At 47.5% G+C, this 18,833-nt stretch overlaps 1 protein-coding gene across 1 annotated transcript; it reads left to right on the top strand.

Annotated features, from left to right (window-relative positions):
• Positions 1-14: 14 nt before the first annotated feature.
• ALAS1 (5'-aminolevulinate synthase 1) lies at positions 15-13,943 on the top strand. Its single transcript, XM_042929565.1, has 11 exons — positions 15-159; positions 1,148-1,367; positions 4,060-4,287; positions 5,104-5,253; positions 5,670-5,892; positions 7,057-7,241; positions 7,797-7,976; positions 8,323-8,487; positions 10,990-11,258; positions 11,936-12,098; positions 13,669-13,943. Exons 2-11 carry the CDS (start codon positions 1,169-1,171, stop codon positions 13,827-13,829), a joined length of 1,923 nt encoding a protein of 640 aa, XP_042785499.1. The 5' UTR covers positions 15-159; positions 1,148-1,168; the 3' UTR covers positions 13,830-13,943.
• The last annotated feature ends 4,890 nt before the right edge of the window (positions 13,944-18,833 follow it).

Genomic DNA, 18,833 nt, shown 5'->3' on the forward strand with positions numbered 1-18,833 from the left:
CCATGGCGCATGCGCGGCGCTCACTCTGGAGGTATATTAGGGCGACGCCGCTCGCGGCCTGAGGGTTCCCGCAGACAAGGGCAACGGTTTGGTTCTGCTTGGCCTGGGTGCCTGCCGACTCCGCCACAGCCGCCGCCGCCTCTGCAGTCCCCCGCGCAGGTGAGGGCCCGCGCTTTGGGTACGGCGCCGGGCAAGGAAGTCCCCTCGTGTCTTGCCAGCCCGCGCCCCGCTCTCCCGGACGTTGGGACCCCATCCCCCACTGCACCCATCACCTGCCTGCTTGGGGTCAGCGTTCATCTCCCAGATTCTTAGCCCATTGGGCCGCCTCAGTATACCCTATTCAGCTCCCTCCTTACATTTCCTATTTAACTGGCCGCTTCTTTAGAATTCCTTTCTCATACTCTTTCCGTTATTCTCGAGCCCTCAACCCCCGGATAACCTCTGACCTCTCCCCGCCCAGGACTACGATCTAACTCCAGACCCAACACCCTCGATTTTATAGTTCCTGCCTCTCCCCAGTTAGCCCCAACCGTACTTCCCCTCGTTTTCCTGCCCTTCTTTATGTCCCCTCCTTTCTCAGTTTAGTCGTGTTAGAGCTGTGGGGGATGACCTCAGGGAAATCCTTGCCTCTGGGACCCAGAGCCCAGCTGGGTGCCTTCCTAGGGTCTGGGGATGTGAGGACCAGGAGAAGTTTAGGATCCCTACGAGTTCCTCTGCCTGGATGAATGGCAGTGACTTCTTCCCTAGCCTCACTTCTCCACCTGGGTGTGTGCCAACGTGTTTTATCTGCACTGTGCATCTTCCTCAAGGAGCCTCTGACCTCCCAAACCTGTTCCTGACTTGTCCCTTGTTGTCTCAGCCCCTTGGTGGTTAATCATCAGTATTTACTTCACTTGGTAAAGTTGCTTTGCAGGTGCTTTTGTGTAGAGCTGGGGAATGGAAGGAGAAGTTGGTGACTTGGGTAGAGTATGGTCACCACTAATTAGTTGAGTCCCACATGAATGCTGTCCTTAGACATTATTGAGTGAGACTTGTTATATCCCAGGGTACCCTTGCTATAAACTGTGGGCAACACCTGAACCCAGTGACCTTGCAGTAGTATTTGCCTGATTATTAAGTGTTGATGTCACTCATTGTCTTTCTATAGGATCAGTGCACCCTCTCGGACATGGAGACTGTTGTTCGCCGCTGCCCATTCTTATCCCGAGTGCCTCAGGCCTTTCTGCAGAAGGCAGGCAAATCTCTGTTGTTCTATGCCCAAAACTGCCCTAAGATGATGGAAGTTGGGGCCAAGCCAGCCCCTCGGGCCCTGTCCACTTCAACAGTACACTGCCAGCAGGTCAAAGAAACCCCTCCGGCTAATGAGAGTAAGTGTCATTGGCAATAAAGTAGGAGGTGGCAGTGTTAGCATTCATCACTAGACTAGAAGCACTTCTAGTCCACAGCGGTGATGGGGGCACAGTAACAGAGGGAGTTACTCTGTGTCAGGCTTGATTCTTTGCATGGACTATCTCACAGTTGGCATCCTAACCCTGCAAGTGTGCACTTTTAGTTTACCCATCTGGAAAGGTGAGACGGTGGCCAGTGTGCACCTTACAGGTTTATGGGTTGTATTCGATGTCTGTTGGAGTTTTAGTGTTCATCAGTACCTCATTCACATAAATATAAAGTTAGGATGTTCTAGTTCAACCTTTCCTTCATTAAATATTTGGCTCTTTGGCTTTTTTTTTTTTTTAAATAGGCTTTATTTTTTAGAGCAGTTTTAGGTTTGCAGCAAAATTGAGTGGAAGCTTTTGGCTTTTAAAGTTGTGACTTTTTTCTTTTCTAAATTATTTTTTTTATTGTGGTAAAATGCACCTAACATAAAACTTACCATTTCTTACCAACTGTACGTACAATTCAGCGGTGTTAAGTACATTCATATGTTTTTAAATTTTTTTTAAGCTTATTTATTTTGAGAGAGACAGAAACAGCGAGAGCAGGGGAAGGGCAGAGAGAGAGAGACAGAGAGAATCCCAAGCAGGCTCCATACTGTCAGTGCAGAGCCCGACCACCATCCAATTTCCAGAGCTCTTCAGCATCCCAAACTGAAACTCTGTGCTCATTCAACACTAACTCCCCCCGCCCCCCCGCAAATACCATTCTACTTTCTGTTTCTGAATTTGACTGCTCTAGAAGCCTCACATAAATGGAATCATAGAATTCATTAAAGTAGTGATTTTTTTAATACATGTATCTTTATTTTATGTATGAATCTTTAAATTTTTTTAATGTTTATTTATTTTTGAGAGAGGCAGACATGAAGCAGACTCCAGGCTCTGAGCTGTCAGCACAGAACCTGACATGAGGCTCGAATTCACGAACCGTGAGATCATGACCTGAGCCGAAGTCGAACGCTTAACTGACTGAGCCACCCAGATGCCCCTAAATTTTGTTTTTAATAAAGAGATCAGAGTTGGATGTAGTTTTTCTCTGGCTCTACCAGGAGAGGATGTGGCTTTTCAGGTTTCACTTAATCCTAGAGAATAATTTACCTTGTAAACTCTGTTAGGTGTGTTCTCTGGATGTGTTTCTTGTAAGAAAGGAGTGTTTTGGTTTTTTTTTGTAAGCAGAAAGGATATAATCCTGTGTAGGATTTCTTTTCCTCTTTACTCTTTTAAGAGTTAGTTATGTGTTTTTCCTGAATAGTCAAGATCCTCTTTTACTATTCTGTCCCTAGTATAGAGGAAGTTGAGTAAAACGTGGCTTGTTCACTTGATAGACGTTGCAGCCATTGCAAATGATATTCATAGGCTATTTTGATCTTTATAATGAAAAGGGCAAAATAAGGAAGCACATGCAGAATAAGTAAAACTTTTTTAAACTTGCACATATGTAAAAAAATATGTTTTTAAAAAAACATAATTTACTAAGATGCCTGCAATGGTTATGTTTTGAATGATAGAATGCTTTTTTTCTAGATTTCCCACAGTGAATGTGTATTACTTTTATAATGAATGACATGAACTTCAAAGCAATTTTTTGATTTTATAGAAAATTTTAATGAAAACTGCATTGAGACATCTTACCAAGTTGTAGAAGTTAGCCTCTGACTCACAGTATTCCAGGACGATGCAGAATAAGACTTTACTAGAAGGAAGGTGAATGAATTTGCTTCAGGGGAAAGGAGAGTCATTGTGAGTAGAAGTACAATTATCAGCCAACTGTGTTAAGTCACTGAACTAGTTTGATGCATTTAGATGAGCTAGTAGATGCTGTGTATGTGATATCCGTGTGGTTTTTTCTTGGCATATACTAATACTTTGAATTCTGTTAGACAAAAATGTAAAGAGTTCACTTTTAGCCTAATTTCTTTTGTTAAGAAAATCAGTAGTTTGTATGTTAAGCAACAGCAAGCCTTTTTGTCAAGAAAGTGTTTTGAAAATATAGGCAGAGAGGGGCGCCTGGGTGGCTCAGTCAGTTGAATGTCCGACTTCAGCTCAGGTCATGATCTCGGGTTTGTGAGTTCAGGCCCCACGTCAGGCTCTGGACTGACAGCATGGAGCCTGGAGCCTGCTTCAGATTCTCTGTCTCCCTCTCTCTGCACCTCTCCTGCTTGTTCGTGCTCTCTCCTCAAAAATAAACATTAAAAAAATTAAAAAATATATATAAGCAGAGAAAAAATTCTATGAACATTTCTCCTTACCTTCAAGAGTGTGTCCCCTCCTGAAATATGTTGTGTGTCGTTAGGGTAGATTCACTGAAATCCATCTCAAGAACTGTTGGCTGTCTGAAACTAGAAAAGACTACTTTTGGTGGATTTATAAGGGAAAAATACTGTGGGTTTGAAAGGTAGCTGGATCATGCCAATTAACTCCTCACAGGCACATTGATTCCAGTGAGGCAGATGAGAAAATGGTTCAATTAGCAGAATCTAATAAAAGTCAACTTGTGCCTAAAATGTGGGGGTAGAGTAAGTCTAAAACTTCTCTGTGAGGCAATAAGAGAAAGAAACAAGGGGCTTTCTTGCGTGTTGTGCAACCAGATCTGATGCTTCAGTTTTTCCATTTCACCCCCCAGAGGACAAAACTGCCAAAGCCGAGGGTCAGCAGGTTCCTGATGGATCCCAGCAGACTCCAGATGGCACACAGATTCCGTCTGGACATCCCTCCCTTGCCACAAGCCAGGGCACTGCGAGCAAATGCCCTTTCCTGGCAGCCCAGATGAGCCAGAAGGGCAGCAGCGTCTTCTGCAAAGCCAGTCTAGAGCTTCAGGAGGATGTGCAGGAAATGCATGCCGTGAGGAAAGGTAAACAGATGACTGGAACCATTAGGAGGAGTACAGAGGTCCTTTTGGTTCTTTTGATCCTCCAGATTTATGTATGAGCTCTTATTAGGGTAGTATTTGTATAAAAACTTCCTCTTTTAGGGCCAAGGAAGAAGGTCATCAAGATAGGAGTCCGAGGACCACATGACAAAATGTGGGACTTTCTTCCTGGTGTGTGTGTAGGATATGACCACCTTTGATAGTAATTGCTTCATTTGTGAAAATACCCTGATGGTGTAAGCTGTTACAAAACTGCCCTTTCTTTCTTTCCTGCTATCTGGTGGGATAAAAGGTAAAAAATAATACTGCAATAATTGATGGTCTTAGGACTCCCAAGCTGTGTGTCTTACTGAGGGTGATTAAGAGGCAACCTTAATTCCAGTTGTGGCTATGTACACAGAGCACCCAAGGTCCCCAGAAAACCTCACCAGCAGAAATGATGCATATGGCTGGAATTTTTTTCCATGAAGAAAATTGAGATTAGCATTGGGTGGAGTGGGAAGGTGGGGAAGGCATGCCAACCAGCTAGAAAGCTTTGGACTTTAATGTTTATTAAAGCTGTCTGGTAGCTCTGAAAACAAAAGAAAACAACACCAGGCGTTGACCATTAAAATAAAAGGGAGGGAGAAAACTTCATACACTCAGTTACTACTCACTTTGGTTATGATCAGTCTTTGGTTATGATCAGTTTTTCTTGGTGAACTAGACAGTAATTCACTTTTGACAATATTTTGACAATTCAATATTGTGAACTCAAAATAGAATGTTGGTTCCCTTCACTTGTTACTTTTGTTACAGAGGTTGCCCAAACCTCAGTGAACCCCAGTGTGATTAGTGTGAAGACCGACAGTGGGGAGCCAAGTGGGTTGCTGAAGAACTTCCAGGATATCATGCGAAAGCAAAGACCAGAAAGAGTATCCCATCTTCTTCAAGATAACTTGCCAAAATGTACGTCTCATCATTATTTGCCTGATGCAGGAGAGGGTTTTTAACGTAAACATACATTAGATTAAATACAAGATTGCATGGTGAGTTGTGGATTAAAAGCTCTGTGTTTTGCTTGATACAAGTAGGTGTTCTTGGCCATAGTAAATACAAATCCTGTTGGTAACCTGCCTTCTGTCCCTTAATACCTACCTTTCTGTGCCCTAGCCCTGTATTAAACAGTTGACATACACAGTCTCATTTGAAAGCTTCACGATCTCAAGATGAGGATGGCATGTAACTTGCCCACATGAGTACTTCATTAATTTGTCCAGAATCTCCCTGCCATTAGATGACCAAGCTGGGGTTGGAACCCAGGTCTTTTGCCAAAGCCCAGATGTGCTTCCTAACCATCAGACTGTCCCATCTTTGGTTTTTAGCTGTTTCCACTTTTCAATATGATCGTTTCTTTGAGAAGAAAATTGATGAGAAAAAAAATGACCATACCTATCGAGTTTTTAAAACTGTGAACCGGAGGGCACACATCTTTCCCATGGCGGATGACTATTCGGACTCCCTCATCACCAAAAAGCAGGTGTCGGTCTGGTGTAGCAATGACTACCTAGGAATGAGTCGCCATCCACGAGTGTGTGGGGCAGTCATGTAAGTAGCCCTCAGCTTTCAGATACCGCTGAAATTGCCAATTATTTGGCAAGACATTGATGATTTAGAGGGATTGGATCTTTTATGGGGGGAGTATTTAGCAGCTGAAAGTGTACCATAGCAAAATACTATTCTCAGCCTTTGAAAATATCTACAGACTACTTTTTTTAATTAAAAAAATTTTTTTAATGTTTATTTATTTTTGAGAGAGAGAGGGCAAGTGGGGGAAGAGAGAAGAGAGACACAGAATCCCAAGCAGGCTTCACACTGCACTGACAGCCCCGATGTGGGGCTTGAAGCCACGAACCGTGAGATCATGACCTGAACCCAAACTAAGAGGCGCTTAACTGATTGACCCACCCAGGCGCCCCTCTGCGGATTACTTTTAAAAGAACTCGAGTGCACAAGTAGTTGGTAGAGCCCCTTTGTGTATGAGGGTTCAAGTTTATTGGCTCATTGACTGCTCCTGTCTATTCACCCACTACCACTCCTTAAGTGAGTGTGCCTTTAACACCGGGCAGCCTTGCACAGAGGCATCCCTGCTGAAACTTCGGATGGAGAGCTATAAATCTAGCAGCACTGGAGGAAAAGCTGCTTCAAAAAGACATTTAAAAAGATGGTAGATCCTGTCATTCATGTTCTTTAGGAGGTTCGCCTGGCTGAGGACACTTGAGAGAGTTGCTTGTCAGAGTCTCCAAGGAGGCTTGCTAAAGAGAGTCCAGTCTGAGGTGTGTTGATAGATAAATCCCAACATTATGTGACTGGTTTTCGGAGGGTTTAGGTTCAGGTAACCGCCATCCAGGATGTCCCTGTAGCGACTGATGTGTTTGGAGAGAAGGGTATTTGTCAGAATAAAGAAGCCTTAGTAAATTAACTCAGCTAATACTAAGTACTTAGTTGACTGATAAACGAACACTTGTTCTTGATCCCTGGAGTTATCCTCAGGGTATCATCACCCTGGTGTTGACACCAAATGCCACCTAGTCTGAAGATGAAGTCAGTTGAAACTTCTGACTCCTGGTTTCACCATGAGAGAGTGCTAGATCAATGTAAGGTTCAGTATCCTAGCTCCTAGGGAGAGGAATGATTCACATAGTGTTCAGAACCATGAGATTTATTTTCTGCTCCCTCCCCAATTTTTTTTTTTTCTTCTTTAAATAAAAGGGACACTTTGAAACAACATGGTGCTGGAGCAGGTGGTACTAGAAATATTTCAGGAACTAGTAAATTCCATGTGGACCTGGAGCAGGAGCTGGCTGATTTACATGGGAAAGATGCAGCACTCTTGTTTTCCTCCTGCTTTGTGGCCAACGACTCGACCCTGTTCACTCTGGCTAGGATGATGCCGGGTAAGGAAGCCTGTCATGGGTGCCTTAGAGTTTTTTGAGTTTCCTAGTAATAGCAGGGATATTGACAACAAAGAGGGCTTACCAAAAACAGTTAAGAGCAGTGATAGTATCTGGGAGCATTTTTCCTTGAATTGAGCATCAAGTGCTCACTGCACATGAAAAGTTCCAGCAGCAAATGATACTAATGAAGAAGCAGATTTGAAGGGCTGTCCTTAAGCTAATTGCTTCAAATGTGTGTTGTATGCTAGGAAAATCCTTTGGAGAATTCTGTTAATCATTGGTAGTTATCTTTTGATAAAGTTTGGAATGAGGTGGCCAGATTTAAGAGCAGATTGGTTGTCTGCCCAGTGGTTATTCTATTATACACCTATGGGCCTTCTCAAAAGAGAAGCACTAGTTCATGGTTTTCCCAGGAAGAAACTGGCAAGCAGTGTCTTTCCTACTGGGCAAAGCAGCACTTTCAGGGCAAAGTCTGTTGTCCCTGACTGTCTAGGAAATAATTTGTCTTTGGTGCAGATGGCTTGATAAATAGTGAGGTTTTTTGTATCCTGTTAGGCTGTGAGATTTACTCTGATTCTGGAAACCATGCCTCCATGATCCAAGGGATTCGGAACAGCCGAGTGCCAAAGTACATCTTCCGCCACAATGACGTCAGCCACCTCAGAGAACTGTTACAAAGATCTGACCCCTCGGTCCCCAAGATTGTCGCCTTTGAAACCGTCCACTCAATGGATGGTAAGTCTAAGTTGAGGCCAGTCTGAAACCTTAAATGAAAAACAAGCTGGGCCTGGACTCTTTAAAGTGTAATGCTTATTTTGTTTTTGCAGTTTCTTTTCATTCTGCTAGGAATTCGTATTTGGTGGACATTGTATAGGTTTGAGGGAACGTAGGTTTTTTTATTCTGGCCTTTACTAGGCTCTGAGAACCTTAGATAAACTAGAAACTGGGGGAAATTCATTGTCTTTCCCAGTATTAAAAATGATATCTTTAGAACATAAGCTGTTTTGTTCTGACTGACTCTTACCAAGCAGAAATTTGTGAAGCAGCAAGCTCTTCAAGGCAGTCTGTGTTCTTTCCTCAGGGGCAGTGTGCCCACTGGAAGAGCTATGTGATGTGGCGCATGAGTTCGGAGCAATCACCTTTGTGGATGAGGTCCATGCCGTGGGACTGTATGGGGCTCGAGGTGGAGGGATTGGTGATCGTGACGGAGTTATGCCCAAAATGGACATCATTTCTGGAACGCTTGGTATGTATACTCTGCACATTCTGTAATCTGCACTAAAGTTATATTTTCCTGGGGCTCCTGGGTGGCTCAGTCAGTTAAGCATCGCTCAGGTCATGATCTTGTGGTTTGTGAGTTCGAGCCCCTCATCGGGCTCCGCACTGACAGTGCACAGCCTGCTAGGCATTCTCTCTCTCCTCTCTCTGCCCCTCTTTCTCTCTCAAAAGAAATAAACTTTAAAAAAAATTTTTAAAAATAAAGTTGTATCTTCCTATCAAGGCCTCAGGACTACCTGGGGTCAGGTGAAGAGACAGTGTGATAGCATTTAAAGCCTGGGCCACTTTCTGGATGAGTTTGTATATTCTCAGTGGTGGCACAGCTTAGCAGAATCCCTTGAATCGTGGAGGCATGATTCCCAGAATTAAATCTCACAGCCTAATATGACAAATACCATTTGTTGCCATCCGAGCTCATTCCAAACATAGTTGCGGTTCTAGCTACGTGGCAACAGCCTTTACTCTCTGTACTTCAGATTGTTCCATTATATTGAAGAATCCTAGCCATGTTTTAGAGCATTTGTTGGGACCTACGGGTTCAGGTGTGTGAAACACTGAGCTCTGTGCCCACTACATGGAGACCATTGCAGTTCACTCTGGCTACTCTGTATCTGCTCCTCCTAGGTGAGAAGCATTATCTCATGGGGCTGGCCGCTGTAGCCATGTTGCCTGCTGGGCATAAATCCCATCTGCATAGCTCCCTGGCTGTGTAACCTGGAGCTGCACCTCAGTTTCCTCACCGATGCAGGTTTCCCCACTACCTGAAAGTGGAGTGTCCCTTTGAAACGTTTTGTAAGACAAGATGGCATAAAGCAGAGACACAGGTGCTCACAGACGCAGATCAAAGCTCTGGTGGCCTGACGCTGGGGTGCCGCCTGTGCTTCCCGGGGATAGGGCTGGGCAGGGCCACTTTCGTTGCTTGGGGTACGCGGTGCCAAACACTGGAGGCTATTTTCACCTTCCACTTTTTCTCATAAAAGTGAAAGCCCTCTCAGATTTCTTCCGGTGAGTGAAAACCAAGTACTAACGTAGGTCTTTCATAAAAGCAAAGTGGCATAACAACTTTTGAAAAGTAGGGACACCTGTATAAGGGAGCTAACAAGCCCTACCTCAGTTTTTGTGGAGAAGATAAGTAAACATGTGCAAGCAATTACCATAGGCCTTCTCTTTGCCTATGAGGAGTCTAAGATGAAAATGTGAACTATAAAACTCTGAAGATTTCAAAAGTTAGTAAGGCAGGGGCTCCTGGGTGGCTCAGTCGGTTAAGCGTCCGACTTTGGCTCAGGTCATGATCTCACGGTTTGTGGGTTTGAGCCCCACATCAGGCTCTGTGCTGACAGCTTAGAGCCTGGAGCTTGCTTCAAATTATCTGTCTCCCTCTCTCTCCGGCCCTTCCCTCTCGAGCTCTGTGTGTCTCTCTCTCAAAAATAAATAAACATTAAAAAAAAAAAAAGGCAGTTAGAGACCCGTGTAGCACTCTGCTGAAATGCCAGTTTACAGCCTGCATTAAGGAAGGGCGGGCCTAAAAGAGTGTCCACCAGCACTGTCTAGGGGCTGAGAACCTTGAGCAAACCAGGAGAGGTCAGGGGTCTCAGGGTAGAGCCCCTGCCAGGAGAAGAGCACTTGTTCATATGTCCTAATTACAGCAACCATTTTCTTTCAGAGAGCTCTTGTGATGCAGGCTTTGTGAAGGTGTAGTCATTGTGAGCTGGAACAGACTGGAGAGAGAAATTTTCCACTGTAAGAGCTTACACCAACCCAGCCCTGTGTGGGGTTCAAGCAGGAATGTTAATTACAGAACACAATGTTAACATCTAGAAGGACTCTTCTCGAGCTCTTAATCCTGAAACTTGAGCTACAGATTATACAAAGGGATTTGAGGAGAATCAAAAAGTGAGGTGGGCCCTAAATCAACCCTAACAGGTTCTGAGTTTTCATTTTTCTCTGGGCGATGCTGCTTGTCAGAGTTCAGTGTTTACTTAGGTAGGAGACCATTCCGGTCACACCAAAACAGTTGATGTCTTAGCTGGGTTACATTCTAGCCTCCGGGGGAATGCTCACGGCGAGAGGACATTGCCAGCAGCACGATTCCGATCCTGTCCCAGAGAGCATCCACCACGTACCATGTACAACGTGGGAGGTGGCGCCCTGCCCACTGGGGGAGCAGCCAGTCCGGGTGGGAAGAGACACAGCGGCATGCTCTTCAGACGCACGGGATGGGTCGCTCAGTGCTAGGCCTGCTGTGGAGACCTGTCCTTTGATCCTAGTCAGATACCAGCGTGGCCATGTGAATTAGGGGAGGACCCTTTCATAACCTCCTCAACTTTCTCCCTTTCAGAAATCGGTGGACATCCCTTTACTTTATAGTCTTAGGGCACATTGAGGAGACAAAGATGCTCTAAGGCTGTGCAGCGTCTTGCTGGTACATTTAGGGGCAGTTGCTATAGTAAATGTGGCTGTCTCCTCCTAGGCAAAGCCTTTGGCTGTGTTGGAGGGTACATCGCCAGCACGAGTTCTCTGATTGACACGGTACGGTCCTATGCGGCTGGCTTCATCTTCACCACCTCCCTGCCGCCCATGCTGCTGGCTGGAGCCCTGGAGTCTGTGCGGATCCTGAAGAGTGCTGAGGGGCGGGCGCTTCGCCGCCAGCACCAACGCAACGTCAAGCTCATGAGGCAGATGCTCATGGACGCGGGCCTCCCGGTTGTCCACTGCCCCAGTCACATCATCCCTGTCCGGGTAATGACCTGTCTGTGACTGGACTTGCTGGGGGCTGTGCCTCTGCACATGACGTGTGAGATGTTCTGTTTCATGCCTTCTTGAAGTTGAGGGAGGCAGGGGGGCTGCTGGGGCAGGGGGCTGTAGTCAGTGGCCCTCTGCTCGTTGCTGCCTTTGGCTGACTTCACAGTGAAAATGAAGGCTTTGAACCCAGCAGGCTAGAGCAGAGGTTCCTTCTCCGCAACACTGGCCTTAAAAGGGTAAACACAAAGCTTCTGTCTGAAAAGTTCCGGGAGCCTAAACTTGGCTCGCTTTGAAGTATGGCTTTTTATTCAGTTAATTTTGAAATAGGTCTTGCCCTTTCCACTGTAAATAGTGGCCTGTTGGTGTCACAGTTGAATTAGTAGAATTAATACAGCTAGTACAGTCAAAGCTGCTTCATTCCCACGGTATGCACATCCCTGGATAGGAGAATTAGCTGGCATCAACTGAAGTTGAAGCTTGGGAGGGAGATCAGTGTGAAATTGGCTTCTTATGTGGTTTCCATCCCCCGGACCATACTAAGCACAGCTGGGCCCTTTAAGTTGCAGGCTTACACTCCTGCTCGAGCCTGAGCCTCCTGAGTGCCGTGTGCATTAGAATTGCTGCTAAGAGGCAGTCCACGCTGTTGTGACCTTACCTTCTGTTGTCAAACTTAGGTTGCAGATGCCGCGAAAAACACTGAAGTGTGTGATGAACTAATGAGCAGACATAACATCTATGTCCAAGCAATCAATTACCCCACGGTGCCCCGGGGGGAGGAGCTCCTGCGGATCGCCCCCACTCCTCACCACACACCGCAGATGATGAACTACTTCCTTGGTGAGTACCTGGAGAGTGCCGGGACCTCCTCACTGGAGAGTTGCATAAAGCTGTCTTTGCGCTGTGTATAATCGAAGTCCTTCAAAGGCATTCAGAACTGTTTCTTTCTCCAGGTAATTAAGAATGCTCTCAGATGGTATAAAACTGTAAAACACGTTTGTTTGGTTCACTTTAAGGGGTATACGCCTGCTTTTAGAAGCTCTGAGGGAGCCTGCTCATCCACCCACCGTTTCCATTGCCCCCTTGTCAGGGTGACTCAAAGATGCACGGTGACGGCTGGGGTGTAGAGAGAGGCCTCTGAAGGCTTTAGTCTGCCCTGGCCCTCTGGAGCTTGGCCTGGGGCTTCGATTCCCCTGAGGTGCAGTCCCTGAAGCAACCCCCCCCCCGCCTAACACCTTCTGATGAGTGTAATTGTTCAGTGTTTTATACTGCTTGTGGTTCTGTACAACCCAACTCAGCACCCCCATGTCCAACCTGAAGGCAGAGATCCAGGAGCTGCTTTCAGCCACAGGTTGCTTCTGCCTCCTGAGCCTCCTCAGGTGGTCCTGCTTGCCTTAAAACCGCATTATTGAGATATAATTTACATACCACAAATTTCACCCTTTTAAAGTATACAGTTCTGGGGGTCTTAGGTCCATCATGATGTTGTGCTACCATCACCACTATCTGATTCCAGGACCTTTTCATCACCCTGGAGAGAAACCCCATACCCATGAGCAGCCATGCCGTCCCCTTTCCCCAGCCTCTGTCAGCTGCTCACCCCTTTCCGCCTCTGTGGATTTGCCCCATGCTTTACATTTCACATAACTGGCATCATACCCTACATAGGTTCTTTATGCCTGACTTCTTTACAGCACCGTGTTTTCAGGGTTCACCTGTGTTGTAGCCTGAATCCTCACTTTCTTTTTATACCGAATAATCTTTTGTATGGACGTACCACATTGTGTTTATCCATCAGTTGATGGACATTTAGGTTGTTTCTGCTTTTTGACTGTTATGAAAATAATGCCGCTGGCAACGTTTGTGTTTGACTTTTTTTTTTTTTTAATGTTTGTTTATTTTTGAGAGAGAGAGAGACAGAGTGCGAGCAGGGGAGGGTCAGAGAGAGAGGGGGACACAGAATCTGAAGCAGGCTTCAGGCTCCGAGTTGTCAGCACAGAGCCCGATGTGGGGCTCAAACTCACGAGCCGTGAGATCATGGCCTGAGCTGAAGTCAGATGCTTAACTGACTGAGCCACCCAGGCGCCCCAGTGTTTGACTTTCTGTGTAGGCCGATGTTTGCATTTCTCTTGCATGCATACTCCCTTCAATTTTTTATTTTTTTTATTTTTACATTTATTTATTTTTGAGAGACAGAGTGAGACAAAGTGAGAGCGGGGGAGGGGCAGAGAGAGAGGGAGACACAGGATCGGAAGCAGGCTCCAGGCTCTGAGCTGTCAGCACAGAGCCCGACGCGGGGCTCGAACCCACAGACCGTGAGATCATGACCTGAGCCGAAGTCGGACGCTCAATCAACTGAGCCACCCAGGCGCCCTACTCCCTTCAATTTTTAAAAACTTTTTCCTCACAGAGAATCTGCTGGCCACGTGGAAGAGAGTGGGTCTGGAACTCAAGCCACATTCCTCAGCCGAGTGCAACTTCTGCAGGAGGCCACTGCATTTTGAAGTGATGAGTGAAAGAGAGAAATCCTACTTCTCTGGCATGAGCAAGTTGGTATCTGCCCAGGCCTGAGTGTGTCGTGACCTCAGTTACTCACTGAACCCCAGGCCGTGTCGTATCCACATAGTCTCCAGAGTTGTCTTTATATGTGAATTAAATTATATTAAATTTTAATCTATAGTAAAAGCACAGTCCTGAAAATAAATTCTTGTTTAAGTGACGGGTCCTGTTACTGGCCGCTGAATCAGAAAAATCATTTTTCCTCATGCCTTTCAACTTGGTCTGTATTGCTGAGATACGTGAAATGATGGGCATGTCCTGGTCCTCTGGTAGTGACTGCGGACACGGCTGGGGTGGCAGACCCTCCTGCTCGGCGTGAACCCAACTTTGTCTTCACTGCCCACTGCCGCCCCAGCCCTGCAGCTGAGGGGCCCTGAGCAGGCCAGGCCCCGTGGTGGCCATTTCACTCCAGTTCCTCCCCTCTAATTGTGGTCCTGCCACAGCGGTTTCCCTCCCTGCTTTCCCTTCTCAGCTACTGCCTTGGCCTCAGGCTTCCCTGTGAAAGTAGGGCAGTCAGAAGGGAACTGCTTGTCTGTCCCCACTGAGTCCTTCAGCCTGTCTGCCCTCTATACCTGTGATTGTGTCCCTTGCAGAGACAGTGCACGTGTCCGTGCTCCTCTGTCTGACTCCTGCTTTTTTTTCTGGGTCCTATGGTTTCTAGCACCTTCCTACAACCACCTCTAACCTCCTCAGTCATGAGGTCATGAATTTGTTCCTGTTGGCCTACAGCAGGCTTTGTCACCCACCCACTAAATAAGCCAGCTCTCCCTTAGTCTAGACCCCCTTTGGGCTACTGCCCGTCCCCTCTGTTCTGCCTCTTTCCTGATCAGCTGCCTCACTTGGTCCTCTGTCCTGCGCCTGCGGAGGCTACTTTTTTTTTTTTTTTTAAGCCACATTTTGTCTCTATCTTACCAAATCCAGTGTTTTTCCTTTCATTGGCTCTCCCAGTGGTCTTTGCGGTGTCTGTCCTTGGCCTTTTCACAGCTTCCTTCTCTGACCTGTGCTACCAGCCTCTCCTGAACACTGAACTCTCTCACGAACTGGTCCCTTTTTGAATGTTGGGCACCCACCAGCCTCATCTCTAATTACACTTAGCACTTCCCTCACACCATGTGATCTCTTCCAGCCCTGGGCTTTCAGTTCCAGCTGGTCGCTGCTGACTGCTGTCGAACTCCTCGAACCACACAGGTCCAGAGGGCACCTCGGCCTGCCCACTCCTCTGCCTTCTCTTCCCTTGTCTTCCAGCATCTACCCACTTACTTTGGTCCCTCATGGAGAAGTCCGCTATCTTTTCTCACACGAGACTGTTGGCAAAGTCCTATAAATTCTAACATACGTGTCAGGCTAGCCCACTTCCTGTCACCTCTGCTACTGCGATCCCAGGGGTGCCATCATCCTGGCATCTGCCCCAGCCTCGACCCCATACGGTAGCCTGAGAGAGCTTTTAAAATTATAAAGTGTATTATGTCCCTCCCCTGCAGAGAACTTTCCTGGGCCTTCCAGTGGCACTAGGATTAAATTCCAGCTTGTTCACACAAGCTGACCATATTCTCTGCGGTCGGGATCCCATCCCACCTCCATTCTCGATTTGTTCACTCTGCTTCATGTGTTGATGCACTCTCCTAGGCCTCAGACCTCCCAGGTGCGCTCCAGCTTCTGGGCCTTGCTGTTAGCCATTGTTTCTTCCCTGGATTTTTCTAGCCTGGATCATGGCGTGGCTGCCTCTCTTTACATAGGTCAAGAGTCCTGAGGAGACCTTTCCTGAGCTCCGGGATAAGGCAACCCAGCCCCTCTAGTGTTCTCACTGTCACTTGACCTCCTATTGTGCTGCCCTTCCAAGCACTGGTCACTACCTGCAATGACTTTCCGCTGTTGATCATGTGCTCTGTCTCCTCACTTCTATATCCCCAGTGCCCAGCACAGTACCTGACACACAGCAGGCACTGAGCAAGTGTGTGTTGAGTGAAAGGGGGTTTTCTTCACTGTAGCTGCCGTAATAAAACACCCCAGACACCAGGAGACATCCATTTCTCACAGTTCTGGAGGCTGGGAAGGTCAAGATCAAGGTGCTAACAGATTCAGTTCCTGGTGAGAGCCCTCTTCTTGGCTTGCAGACTATTCTCTTCTTGCCATAAATTCACATGACCTTTTCTCAGAATGTGCAGAGAGAGGTCTCCTTCTTCCTCTTTCTCTCAGGCCACTAATCCCACCATGAGGGCCTCACTTCATAACCGAGTCTAATTATTTTCCAAAGGCCTGCACCTCCAAATGTCACCACACTGGGGTCAGGGCTCTAATACATGAATTCAGAGAGTACACATTCAGCCCATACCAAATCTACTTCACTGGAAAACATAGGTGAGCTGAAAGAACCCCAAGCAGCTGGAGGACAAAGACAATGCCCAGCCTTGCTCCCCTCTCTTAGCTCTAGAAGGGCAGCTGTGGCTCTCTCCTCCCTGGAGACAGTTGTACTGGCATTCCTGCCTGGGGCGCACCCTTCTCCAGGACTGGCCCTAGAGAGAGGGGCTGATTTCTGGTCCCATCAAATAAAGCCACACATCTAGGCAGCCGCTGGGCACGATGGGAGGCAACATCACCTCGCAACCACCATACAGTTCCTTTCTGCTCAGGAAACATGTCTCACTTGCTTTCCCAGCCCTGTTTCCACATGAGCAGCTGGGCTCTCCCATTGTCCCCCCCCCCCCCCCCCCCAACTCACCCTGTGTTCCCACGCCGGGAACTCCCTCCACCTCTTTTCCTCCCAGTGTGACTTGTTCCTCCAGCCTGGGTAATGTTTCTCTCTGAATACTTAGCAAGACTCCCCTTCCTTCTCATAATACCCAGAGCCAGCTGGGTCAACGAGGTTGGTCACCTTCCTTCTCTCCTCACTGCTACTCGGGGTTATGAGAACAAAGGATGGTAGTACCATCTGCAGGAAGTGGATGGGATTCATGAACTGCTTAAAAATGAGAAGCTGGGCTTCTAATAGGGTCTTGAGTGTAGAAATGTGTGATACCATAGAAATTTTCCAAGAATATGGAGACGTCAGGAGCATTACAGTATCCTTGAGGGAAAGGTTGTGGTCGTCGTTGAGCTGAGTTGTTGTCGTTGAGTTGTCATTTCCAATCTTAGCGGGGAGAATTTCCTTACATTTAAGTTTTCCTCTGTCAGATTTCCCTAAGTCTTGTGCCCAGACCTCTGTTTGTCTAGTACTCACTGCCCCATGACAGCAAAAAGCACAGGAGGCAACACCAGGGTCCTGCTCCCAGCTTCCTGTGCCCTGATTCAATCACATCTGCCTCTGAAACCCGTTCAGTGCTCCAGGTGGAGGGTCAGTCTCTGGGTACAGAGATGAAAAAGCAAAGCCACATCAGCATGAGCCCCTTACCTAATGATAATGACTGGGGGCTGCTAGGTTTCTCAGACCTTCACACACGTTAGCACCAAGCCTTCTAACAGCCTGCAGAGTAACCCCGGCCACCCCTATTTACAGATGAGCAAATTGAGGCTCCAAAGGGGAGGTCGCCCACCGCCCAAGATAATCCAAATGGCAGAGCCAGTACTTAGCCCAGGTGAGCTGACTTGAGTGCCACTCTTCCCCAGCCTTACAGAGCCAGGCCACAGCTGGTGCTCACGCTCCATGTCCAGCAGTGCAGAAGAGAGAGCCTGTAGCCAGCCATGGGTGCCCTTCTTGAACACAGCGCCATAGCAGTCCCTCTCAGCAGTCCCACCCAAGCTCAGGACTTGGGATAATGGAGCTCTGTCCCTTCTGATCCTGGAGACAACAGCAGAACTTTTTTCTGTAGGTTGAATCTAGGGCCATGTATCTTCAGACTCACTTAAGCCAACAGTCATTCTACCATAGCCCCCATGCTTCATCTCTAAAATGCTCTTCTGAATCTGAGGCCCCAAAAGAACCAGAACTGTGAGCATGAGGTAGGTGGGTACATGAGGGTTCCGTCTGGGAACTGCCTGAGGGCAGACTCAGCTGTCCTGAGATACAGGCAAATTGTGTCCCCTGCATGCAAAACATGGGGCCCTGGATTGGGCCCTGCTTCCCGCTCCTAGGTGTGGCCGGAACAGCCTAAGAGCTGTTTGGCAAGGGCCTCCCCTAGACTCCAGCCTGAGTGAAAGTTCTTGTTCTCTTTTCTCCCCAGGCACAGGCCAAGGAAGTACGTGGGGCCATGCCATTCCTTCTGCCTGCTCCTCCAGAAGCTGAGAGGCCCTCTCAAGAGGCAGGATAGAGCCCATGTGGGACTTTTTTTTTTTAAGTTTGTTTGTTTATTTTGAGAGAGAGTGGTGGGGGGGTAGGGGAAGAGAGAGAGGGAGAGAGAGAATCCCAAGCAGGCTCCGTGTTGTCAGCATGAAGCCCAATGCAGGGCTTGATCCCCACAAAAATCGTGAGATCATAACCTGAGCCGAAAACAAAGAGTCAGATGCTTAACTGTTTAACGGACTGAGCGACCCAGGCTCTCCTATGTGGGACTTCTGACTGGTGGATCAGACCTTTCTGTCTTTCCAGCTGGAAAGCAGGTAACAGAGGCCACCAGCCTGCCATGGGAGCCCCTGTGCCCAAGTCAGAAAGAGGAAGGTGGCCCATATTTCTTTCCCAATTATGCCCTGGAGCGGGGGGGGGGGGGGGGGGGGCAAAAGCAGCACCCCACCCCCTGACCCCAGGGCTGCCCACAATCAGGCTGCAAGACCAGCCAAGACTGCGGCCAGCTCCAGTCTTCCACCCTAAGAGTCCTGGAGCAACTGGGCTGGACTCCAACTGTCCCGAGCCAGCCAAACTGCTTCCACTCTGCTGCTACCCCAGGTCCCAGCTCCAACTTTCTGGCTGTACATGTCTCTTCTCCTCAAAAGGTAGGCTCAGCTGTGGGGACAGTGAAGCAGCAACCCAGGACAAAGCAACCTCCAAGGCTCCAGGCCTGACATGACCCACAACTCTCCACACACTTGAGTGCAGACTCTATCAGTGTCTCCAAACACTGGTCATTGGTGCTTCGAGCAATAGGG

This window comes from Panthera leo, chromosome A2, assembly GCF_018350215.1.
Source record: "Panthera leo isolate Ple1 chromosome A2, P.leo_Ple1_pat1.1, whole genome shotgun sequence".
Lineage (NCBI taxonomy): Eukaryota > Metazoa > Chordata > Mammalia > Carnivora > Felidae > Panthera > Panthera leo.

Bases quoted from the DNA above. Each gene is read 5' to 3' on its own strand.
- ALAS1 (XM_042929565.1), top strand. From the start codon at position 1,169: ATGGAGACTGTTGTTCGCCGCTGCCCATTCTTATCCCGAGTGCCTCAG. The intron at 5,254-5,669 runs GTACGTCTCATC...TTTGGTTTTTAG, and splicing joins TCAAGATAACTTGCCAAAAT to CTGTTTCCACTTTTCAATAT. The intron at 7,242-7,796 runs GTAAGGAAGCCT...GTATCCTGTTAG, and splicing joins TCTGGCTAGGATGATGCCGG to GCTGTGAGATTTACTCTGAT.